Source organism: Triticum aestivum, chromosome 2D (assembly GCF_018294505.1).
Source record: "Triticum aestivum cultivar Chinese Spring chromosome 2D, IWGSC CS RefSeq v2.1, whole genome shotgun sequence".
NCBI lineage: Eukaryota > Viridiplantae > Streptophyta > Magnoliopsida > Poales > Poaceae > Triticum > Triticum aestivum.
Window position 1 is genome coordinate 172,703,647 of NC_057799.1, and position 11,132 is coordinate 172,714,778.

General features: G+C 45.1%; 1 protein-coding gene across 7 annotated transcripts; it reads left to right on the plus strand.

The window, feature by feature from the left end:
* Positions 1-240: 240 nt before the first annotated feature.
* Positions 241-5,800, plus strand: LOC123052408 (protein FAR1-RELATED SEQUENCE 5). Of its 7 annotated transcripts, XM_044475562.1 has the most exons (7): positions 241-577; positions 756-885; positions 979-1,043; positions 2,186-2,506; positions 2,600-5,012; positions 5,089-5,145; positions 5,342-5,800. In XM_044475562.1, the coding sequence occupies exons 4-6, from the start codon at positions 2,288-2,290 to the stop codon at positions 5,139-5,141; spliced, it is 2,685 nt and encodes an 894-aa protein (XP_044331497.1). In that variant the 5' UTR covers positions 241-577; positions 756-885; positions 979-1,043; positions 2,186-2,287; the 3' UTR covers positions 5,142-5,145; positions 5,342-5,800. The 7 variants fall into 7 exon arrangements, with proteins under 7 accessions (XP_044331497.1, XP_044331496.1, XP_044331500.1 ...); XM_044475561.1 differs by having other exon boundaries at positions 756-1,869; XM_044475565.1 differs by having other exon boundaries at positions 756-1,043; positions 2,607-5,012.
* Positions 5,801-11,132: the final 5,332 nt, after the last annotated feature.

The window sequence follows — 11,132 nt, forward strand, 5'->3', positions numbered from 1 at the left end:
TCTATTAAGGTTGCTAGCTCTTGTGATTATTATTTGTATATTTTGTGCAATGCAAATAGCTGCTCATATAAGTGGTGGCTCTGATTGGTGCACGTACTTCGGTTTTCCGGTTAACCGAATAAACCGAACCGATATATTTAGGTTAATATGGTTCGGTTGCTAATTTTTGTTTGGTTATTTCGGTTGCCATTTCTTTAAAACCGAAGTTATAAAAAACCGAACCGTAATAACCACATTAACCGAACGCCCAGCCCTACCCGAAGCGGCAGCTAGCGCATCGGGCAGACCGGCAGCCGAACCCTAGCGTTAGCGAGCACCACGGCGGCGCGCTCACCACTGGGGGCTCAACGGCTCAGCCTCGCTGCTTCGCCAGTTCGCCACGCCTCCGGCGCCGCTTCGCCGTCCGGCGCTCAACCTCGCTGCATCGCCACGCCTCCGGCGCCGTTCCGCCGTCAGGCGAGCGGCCTGCTCAGCTACTCGCCCGTCCGACGCCGTACCCACCGGCCCTCGCAGGTTGCAGCTTCCTGCTTCCCGGCGTTCTCCGTCCCCGCGCAAGCACAACCTAGTAAAGCTTCAGGTAATTCCTGTACCTAATTAGTTAATTACTATGGTGGCAAAGTTGCAATGAGCCAATGAATGGGATCTTTTTTTTTGTTGCTGCGAATAGGTTTCTGAACAATGGCAATTCCATCGATATCATGTCTTATACGTAGGTTTCATAAATTGATGTTGCCTATTTTGCTTGACTTTTACAGATTTGAAGGAACTTACAATGCTGCTGAGAACTGTAAAGCTGCTTGGGCTGTGGTAGTTAGTGCTAAGCTGCGATCTTGTGAAGTTGGCAACTGGTATTGTGGCAATGCTCGTGCCCCATGGCCATTGGAGGTTGTGACGAACTGACGCTGTGTTCTTCTATTCTCTCTGTGATTCCTGTTATCTGAACACTCATGGTGAGACATATTATGTTATGTTCTGTAGCATAATATGGAATGCTATACTGCTAGTGCTACGGTCCAAAGATGACTTGTCTTTGACATCATAAGGTTTGCTCCCAGCATCTAATTAGTTTGTGAAGTTTATCCATCCATGTCTTCACTAACCTCTAATTTTCTAGTGCTAATTAATTGTCATGGCTAGTCTAATGCAAGTCCTGTTGTGACAAATGTATGGAATAGAAGTTCAGAACCTTCAGAGATACATAGGACAGGAAGAAAGCGTCGTTCTCTCATTTTTAAATTTGCGTCAACTTTGGTTTAATCAAAGCCATACCGAAATAGTTTAGTATATACCAAAGCCAAATTGCATTTTAGTTTTATAGTACCATATTAACCGAAGTATGGATAGTGTACATACCACAAAAGGGTATTTACCAAACTGAATAAACCGAATGCATAGAGTTAGTGGTGTGGTCTTGGGTGTCCCATTTGTCATGCTTGGGAGTTCTCAGTCGGTATAAGTAGGTATATTAGTTGACTGGGCAATTGGGTTTTTTAGGGATTGATCCATAGTGGTGGCCATTGTGTTCATAATTGAGCTGTGTGGTGGGTTTGAATGTTTTGGAAAATACTCTGAATTGCAAATACAAGGATTGAGGTATGGTAGGGAAGGTAATGGGTGGTTTGATCTGCTTAAATTGGGATTTTTCACAGTTTATGTCACAAATAACTTTTACAGATGTATAAACATGTACTGACATTCTTGTCCATTAGTGAGGTCGGTGAAAATGTTAGCCCTCTCCCTAAAGGCTTAAGTCTGCCTTAAGTCATGTGCCCACCGCTGCCTGGCTGCATGGTAATGGCCACCATTGTGTACGGAATCACAATTCCCTCTCCTTCCTCAGTCCTTCCGTCCTACCCGAGGACTTTTAAGGTAATCTTGTGTACAGTGAAATCCAGCCGGCTGCGCAGCATAGCTTGACTTGGATCGAGTTCTGCTTGTGGACGGATCTAGCAGTAGGTTATCCAATTTGGCCGTCAGGTTCAGCTCTACTGTGGAAGAATTTGTTGTGATTTCTCGGTTGATTTTGTTTTCATCTATGCTAATTTCTTGGCCAATCAACAGTTCCTCTTTCATCCTCTTTTTATCGCCTCATTCTTTTGTATTCAGGATGTATTAGACTAAATAGTCCAAAGGTTGATTGGTAAACTGCTGCTTCATTTATTGACCACATTTTTTTTTCTTGAAGTTGTGTTGCCTAGCGGTGGAGTGCAATTACAAGAAGCTTCATTGTGTCTATCAAGTGGGTTTTGAGTGCTCGTGACTGGCGTATACATGTATGTAGAACAAAATGTCCAGCAACAGTGGCGGTGGTGCGAAGGAGAAGGGTCCCCGAATTGCTACGCCGCTTGTGCCACCTCCCTTAGTCCAGAATTCTATGCCTACTGCTTCAGATGGCCCTACCACTGATCTGAGATTAGCACAACAGTCCTGGCCTGGACATGTAGTCCTGCGTCCATGCACATCTTGGCCTCCTCATGTGAATCCTGCGTATCCACAACAAAATGGGGTATGTTCTCTACTATTGTCTATTTTCCACTAGGTCTTAAGGAAGAACAAAGCCTTATTAGCTTATCATGGTGCTGCCATTCTTCATGGGTAGGAAGCAGTGGCGGATGTGGTGGCAGCCGATGTTCTTCCTGTGATTAATAGCTGCAATGAGAAGATGTTGCCGGAAGTAAATATGCTATTTGATGACGAGAATGATGCTTATGAGTTCTACAATATTTATGCGGAGAAGGTGGGCTTCTTTGTTCGGAGATCAACACTCTGGACAACATCGAAGAACATCATCACTAGGAGGACATTTGTTTGCTCAAGAGAAGGTTTTCGGGAGAAGAAGAAGGGTGCCAAGGAATCAAAATGCCCACGGCCTGAAACAAGAATTGGTTGCCCAGCAAGCATGACCATTAGGCTTACTCCCAATGGCAAGTACCGTTTGACAGAATTTGTACCAAACCATAACCATCAGTTGGCAACAGCTTCTACGATTCATATGTTGAAAGCAAAGAAAATTAGGCGTAAAGCACGGGCTGTGAGAGAAAATCTGGTGGATGATACTGTGGTAACGCCAGAGTTTGAAAATGAAGATGAGGCATATGAATTTTACAGCATGTATGCAGGGAAAATTGGATTTAACGTAAGAAGGGCAAGCATGACAGTAAATGCTGAAAATGTTATCACTAGAAGGATGTTTGTTTGTTCAAAAGAAGGGTTCCGTGAGAAGAAAAGAGGAGCAAATAGAGTAAAGAAGCCTCGTCCAGAGACACGAACTGGTTGCCCAGCATGTATGGTCATCAGACTTGCATCTAACGGCAAGTATAATGTCACTGAGTTTGTCACCTTCCACAATCACGGTCTTGGTGCCGCAGCAGCTTCTGATCTTGTGATGACATCACTAACGGCTGGAAGTTATCAAGATTGTGGAGTAGATTTGTATGATGAAGCACTAGACGATTGTTACGGCAAGCAAAATCTTATCAAAGACGATGCCACTTCAAACTGTCTAGAAGGTAGAAGTTGGAAAAGGTACAAGTGTAAAGTTCCTCACTATGGTGATGTAGGTGCCACTCTGGAGTACCTACAAAAGATGCAACATGACAACCCTTCATTCTTCTATGCAGTAAAATCTGATGAAGATGGGAACTTGACAAATTTTCTTTGGGCAGATTCCAAGTCCATCATGGATTTTACCCACTTTGGTGATGTAGTATGCCTTGATTCAGGGTATGAAGTGCAAGGCTATGGTAGGCCGATTGCTTTGTTTACAGGTCTGAATCATCATAGGCAAACTGTCATCTTTGGTACTGCATTACTTTATGATGAGAGCTTTGAAGCTTTCAGATGGCTATTTGATACTTTTAAGATGGCAATGAATAGTACCCATCCCAAGACATTGTTAACTGATAGATCGGCTGTGATAAGTGAAGCTGTTGCAGTAAGTTGGCCTGAGACAGCACATCGTTTTTGTGTTTGGCAAATTTACCAAAATGCTCTTCAACAGTTAAGTCAAGCATTCCATGGGTCAAGAACTTTAGAATACAACTTCAAGAGATGCCTATTTGATTGTGAAGATGAGGCTGAGTTTTTGATGGCATGGAGAGAAATGTTGGAAAATCATGACCTAAAAGATAATCAATGGCTAGCAGATCTTCTTGCTGTTAAGGAGAAATGGGCATTACCATATGGTCGTGAGGCATTTTACGCTGATATGAAAAGCGTCCAACAGAAGGACAACTTGAGTAGTGAGCTTAAAATATATTTATCCCTAGAATTCGACCTTTTGAGTTTCTTTGTGCAGTTTGAAAAATTATTATGTGATCGTCGGTCTGCAGAACTGCAACTTGATGTGAGTGCCAGTCAGAGCACAAAGAAGCCACCTTCGATGCGAATATTAAGGCAAGCTGCAAATGTGTATACACCTGCTGCCTATAGAATGTTTGAAAGAGAGTTTGAATTGTACATGGATTGCATGCTATATAACTGTGGCGAGATGGGCACAATCTGTGAGTATAGGATAACTGTCGAGGACAATCCAAAAGATCATTTTGTTAAGTATGATTCGCTCAATTCCATGTCACATTGTAGTTGCAAGAGGTTTGAGTTTGTAGGCATTCCATGTCGCCATATGCTGAAGGTACTTGACACTAGGAATATCAAGGACATTCCTCCTCAGTACATCTTGAAAAGGTGGAGGAAAGATGCCAGATCAGGATCTTCAAATGGTGGTTACGCGTACTCTTTTGATGGTGATCCTCAGACAAAGCGTCACACTTTATTGTGTCGAATATTCAGTATAGCAGCGGCTAGAGCTGCAACCTCTGCCGAATCATTTGCGTACATGGAAAGCCAATCGAGCGTACTTATGGGTCAAGTGGAACAATTTCTTGAAAACAGCCCCCCTGACATAGCTGCTATTATTGGTGCTAATTGTGACCGTACTCAAATTCCAGTTGAAAGTATGATCACAGACGGTCTGCACAATCATGCTAACTTTATCAATGGCTCTGCTGATGGTACTTGTTCAATCAAGATGATTTCCCCCTTTTTGTTTGTTGCAACATGTATTTAACAGTGCTAATTGTAATGCAGATTCTCTAACCTTTCCCTTCACAATGGGTGCTGGTACGTTGGATTACCGCTAGACAGGTAACCACTTTCTTGCTACAAGTACGAAACGTAGTAAGAGAACTATTTTGTTATACTATGCCAAGGTCTTTATGGTTCTTACCCTATCAATTTACCCAAGATGTATCATTTGTTTAGTGACCTGTTTGGGAAAATGTCTGTTTATCACCTGCCAGCAAATATTTAGTTTCGTTCACACTTTTTTTCTTTTAAACAGGTGCTGGATGATGGTATATCTGGCTGCCATACCAATTTGGTGGTGCGTAGATGAGCTGGGAATAATAATGACGGGCTTATCGACTGTGCAGATCATTTTTAATAGATTTCTTAAGACTGCTGGAACTTTTCCAGTCCATTTCATAGCTTACGACTTGTCCAGTTCCACCTACCGCCCCATGGCGCCTCAGGCCGATTAAATATCAAGGTCGCCTGTTCGACCACCAAGCGGCAATGACTTCCCAGTAGATGATGATGAAACGGGTGATGCGTTTTGTGTGTGTTGTGCCTGTGTTGATGGTGCATGCCGCGCCTGTAGATGTACAGTATGGAGGAATGAATGTTCATGTCATCTCTACACCAAGGTGATATATTCTGTTTACACTGGTCAAGTCCACTGGCTGTCCATATAATTTTGGTGAATATGAATCAAGATAAATACAAAAAAGGTGATCGCAAATTTTCAGGCCTTGTTTGGGCCAGGGGTACTTTTTTCTTTCAGTTTTGCTAAAGCATATCTAGATGTGTCCTACTTATTGCACATCTAAGTCTTGTTTCATTAATTTTACCCGGAGATTCGTGCGGATATTTTTTTTCTTTTTTCTTTTTCTAGGGCAGATGTGCCCTAGATAGACCATTTTTCTTTCCTCAGTTGGAAATGAACAACAGGAAAAGTGACCTGGGATTTGGCTCACGTGAGCCCCGTACCAAAAGAGTGGAAGGTTTACTGTGAAGAGTGCGTACCGCCTTGCGACTGTCCATATGCATACGGGGTTGGGTGCATCATGTGCTTTCCGGGGGCAAATTTGACAATTTTGACCTCTAGACAAAATCAAATCACAAAATGAACTGCACCTAAAACTATTTCACACGGGTGACCTTTTTGAGTGACGCCCGACACGCAGGCGCCACACATTACGGTGCAACGCCTAGCTCTGGGATGTTGCACCTCTGTCCATCGTGGCAGCTCCTGGGCCCGCATCCAGCAGTGCAGCGCCTCCGAGCTAGGCACCACACATGTAATATGCAGCGCCTAGCCCTCAGGCGCTGCACTGTGACTTACATGCAGCCGCCGCGGCCCTCTCCTTCCTCACCCACCCCATTGCACCAGTTATAGAAGAAGCCGCGGCGGCGGCCCTCTCCCCCTCCCCTCTCCCAAATCCTTCAGATCTGACGATTTGGTCCGTGGATTCCTTCACCAATCCATTCTAGAAGGTACTCTCCTCCGATCCCTTTCTTTCTATCCATAGAATGTATGCTATTTTGAAGATTTTGGGGAACCCTTGTTTGAATCTTGCATGGATGAGATTTGGGGAACCCTTGTTAGATTAGAATGTTGCATGTATTATAATCTTGCATGTATTAGATACCTAATTTTGCAACCCTAGTTTAGTTGATATTATTGAAAAGATATGGTTTAGATACATAGGTTGACATGTTATTTCTATGGAAAAGATATTTGTATTGAATCTTGCATGAAGTAGGCCTAGTTTTGTTTATTTGTATTGAAATTATATTTGTATTGACAAGAATGCTTTGGATACATGTGCTTTGAATTTTGCATATAGTAGGCGTACTTCAGTTTATTTGTATTCAAAAGATAATCATGTTGACAAGAAAGCTTTGTTTGAAATTGTTAGGTTGGTTTGGCTTCTCGATGATCACTGGGACCATCAACACCGGTCGTACGCTATGTCGGTGGAGCAGCGGGTAATAATGAAAGTGGTCGGTATTATGAATTTCGTGTTTATTTCAAACACAAATGCCCCATATGTAATTTTATGATTTGTTTTTTGTAAGGAACTTCAACCTCTGAAGTTTCGGTCTCACGGGGTCAACCTTGGGGGGATGCGCTATGATGAGCGATACACACCGTATGTAAGGGAGACAGGACTTCTCCCTTTCATTCAGTTGGTCAGCCGGTCGACGCCACCCCACAATGCTGCAACAATCATCGCGCTTATTGATCGTTGGAGGCCGGAGACACACAGTTTCCATCTTCGGACTGGGGAGATGACCGTGACGCTCCAGGATATTGCTATGATCGCCGGTCTTCCTGTCGAGGGGAATCCTCTATGTATGAACACCGATTCTGATGGGTGGCGCGAGCAGATGCATGCCCTTATCGGTATGGTTCCTCCGAAGCCTCGAGAACCAGAAGCAGAAGACAAGAAGAAGGAAAGAGTCGCAACCGGTGCTCCTTTCACGTGGATTGCATGGAACTTTGGTACTTTCCCTGAGGAAGTTAATGAGGATGAGGTGAAGACATATGCTCATGTCTACATGTGGTACATTATATCCAGGACTATGTTTGCTGATGGCACATGCAAGAATGCTCCATGGATGTGGCTGAAGGCGTTGACCATCTTCGATAGCAAATGGAGTTGGGGTTCGGCGACACTGGCTTACTTGTATAGACAGGTATAACGTTGTTTCTTTTTCACTTCATTGCTACATTATCAATGCGATCTTCTTGTTAATTCAACCATGTTCTCTTTTATGTGCAGTTGGACGACGCCTGTTGTAGGCCATCTGGAGGTATTGGTGGTTGTATGCTCGCACTTTCCATATGGAGCTGGGAGCGATTGCCGGTTGGACGACCGAAGACCGTGAAGTACGAGGATTGGGACGACAAAGACGACCCACTACGGCTCCCCACTTGGGCTTACAAGTGGGATGTGTTAAATGAGACGACGGATGATTCCTCGGTCATGTACAAGTTGTACAAGAGCGAGCTGGACACGATCACGGCTGAGCCGGTGACTCGACATTGCATAAGTGATTCTCATGCTTCTATCGTAACTCGAAATCAATTTTGCATTCTATGCTATTTTGCAGGTGGAATGGGAGCCGTATGGAAGAGGGGATAGTTTTGGTAACCCTCTAGAGTTCAGGCTGAATCCGATGTGCACTAGGGATAGGGATCTTTGGCATATGCGGTGCCCACTCATATGCAAATGGGCGGTTGAGCTTCACCTGCCACATCGGGTGTACCGCCAGTTTGGTCTGTTCCAGCCACACCCGCCGGAGTGGGAGGACAAGGACAAGTTGCTACATGCGTAAGATATGATTAACCTTGAGCACTTAGCAGCTTCTCGGCAGTTTCGATGGTGCTAATATTCTGTTTCTAACTCGCAGGTTGGATAGGAGAAGGCAGCGGAAGGTCAAGGATTAGGCCAAGCATCACAGGAAGTATGTCGTACAGTTCGCGCTTAGTGTGGAGCAAGCTAAGGCTGGAAAACGAGCCCAGCTTCGTGAGCACTGCCCGATCGCGTTCAACAACTATCTCACATGGTTTCTTGCAAGTACCCGTGTGGAGGTATGCAAGCCGGCGTATGCTAAGGAGATTTTGGAAGATCCCACCGTTTTCGATCAGCTAACCCAGCACCAGTACAACAAATTAGTCAGGGAAGGCACCTCAGTCCCTTCAGATCCAATGATGAACTTTGTGGTATTCCCCCTTTTTGCTTTTCCATTCGCACTATTCACATCTTCGCTTGCCTAACACGTTAATGACGTTTCTTTTTATAGCGTGCCCAGATCAAGAAAGCAACTGATGAGACCGAGACTATTCTGGAGACAACCCCGGTTGGGAAAAGCGATGGGGAAGGTGCACTTCGAGCATTCATTAAGGTTCACATCTCCTTTAAACTACCACTTAACATGTGTTGCTACGTTCGATATCTCATTCACTTGTACATGTTGCAGCGCCAAGGCGGCTATCAAACCTTGTCGGTTATCGTGACCCCGATTATGTATCACCAGAACGGTCTAGGTCGGCAACACCATCAGATCCCACTTCTGGTCATGGTGATCCTTTGGAGGATGAGGATGTGGGTGTGGTCACCCAAGAGGTATGGCATGAGCATATATTCAATTATTGATGCATTGGTAACTTTATCCTCACGCACGGTCTTTTCCATATCTTTTGTTTTTGTAATAGGTCGTTGATGATATGACCTTGGGGACCTATCAAGTTCGGTCAGCATACGAGTTAAAGCCTAGGAAGGGAATCAATAAATACACACCCGAAGACTTCAGCCAAAGAGGCAAAAGGACGGTCAGCACCTAGCGGATGGCGGCTTTGGATGACTATGTGGATGGCGTGGAGGAACCGGAGCCGGAGTGTGTTGCTCTTCCTAGGAAGGCGAAGAAGATAGCCAGCAGGAGGGGGGAGGAGCCAAAAAGCGCACAAGGAACTAGTCGTCCTCCTCTATTTGTTATGTAACTCGCCTAGTGGGGGTTTTGCTTATGTCGTTGAACTTGGAGTGGTGGTAGCTCTTACTTATGTTGAACTTGAAGTGATTGTATGTCTTAGTAATGTTGAACTTGAAGTGATGGTCACTCTAAGAAATGTTGTCTTTGTTGAAGTTGAAGAGGTGTTGAAAATGTCATAATGAAGATCATTACTGTTTATTCTGTGATGCAAGTATATGTGCCTAAAAATGTGCCTGAAATGACCCAGTTTGAGGGACAAAAAAACACTAAGTGTTGGTGTGGCGCCTAGCAGGGAGGCGCCACACTGTATAGTGCAGCGCTTAGGCGCCACACCAACACTTAGCAAATTTTTGGCCCCAAACTGGATGCAAACTTTTTGTTGCTCTCTGGATAGCTCTACACAGGCGTGCAACGCCTCCGAGATAGGCACCACACAGTGCCGTGCAACGCCTAGCTCTGAGGCGTTGCACGGCTGTATAGAGCTATCCAGAGAGCAACAGAAAGTTAGCAAGTTACAGGCTGGTGTGGCGCCTAGCCTGGAGGCGCCACACCAAGCAGTGCAACGCCCCCAAGCTAGGCGCTGCACTGTACAATGTGGCGCCTCCAAGCTAGGCGCCACACCAACACTTAGCGATTATTCCCCAAAATGGATGCAAACTTTCTGTTGCTCTCTGGATAGCTCTACACAGGCGTGCAACGCCTCCGAGATAGGCGCCACACAGTGCAGTGCAACGCCTAGCTCTGAGGCGTTGCACGGTTGTATAGAGCTATCCAGAGAGCAACGTAAAGTTTTCCAGTTACAGGCTGGTGTGGCGCCTAACTTGGAGGCGCCACACCTAGCAGTGCAGCGCCTAGCACGGGGGCGTTGCACTGCTCGGTGTGGCGCCTCCAAGCTAGGCGCTACACCACCTGTAACTTGCAAACTTTCTGTTGCTCTCTGGATAGCTCTTCCCAGGCATGCAACACCTCCAAGCTAGGCGTCACACGAAGCAGTGCAACGCCTAGCTCGGAGGCGCTGCACACCTGTGAAGAGCTATCCAGAGAGCAACAGAAGGTTTGCCAGTTACAGGTTGCTGTGGCGCCTAGCCTGGAGGCGCCACACTGTACAGTGTAGCGCCTCTGAGCTAGGCGTTGCACTTGGACTTAGCGATTTTTTTGGCAAACATAGAATTGTGAAGATAGCATATGCACACAGTATGATGATGTGCAGTAGGATTGATACATAGCAAGCAAACAACTGTGAAGACAACATATGCACAAAGTACTTCACGACACATAGTAGTTCATAACACATAGTACTTCAACTTCAGGAGTAGTTCATACAACCAAATCGAGGAGGAAATACATAGTACTTCACGACACATAGTAGTTCAAAACCAAATCGAGGAGGAGACATAGTAGTTCACAACCAAATCGAAGAGCATAGTTTAGAGGATAACATGGTCATCATCCACAAGCAAGTTGAAGATGACATAGCTCTATTGCGTAGAGCAAGGCCCCTTTCCCTTCTTCTTCTTCCTCTCTTCTTCCTATTCCTCCTCCCTTTTCCTTATGCGGTGAGCCTCCTTAACCAC

Excerpts from the sequence above, each read along its gene's own strand:
- LOC123052408 (XM_044475561.1), top strand. The coding sequence starts at position 2,288 with ATGTCCAGCAACAGTGGCGGTGGTGCGAAGGAGAAGGGTCCCCGAATT. Across the intron at positions 2,507-2,599 it reads CGTATCCACAACAAAATGGG|GAAGCAGTGGCGGATGTGGT; the intron begins GTATGTTCTCTA and ends CTTCATGGGTAG. Across the intron at positions 5,013-5,088 it reads TATCAATGGCTCTGCTGATG|ATTCTCTAACCTTTCCCTTC; the intron begins GTACTTGTTCAA and ends ATTGTAATGCAG.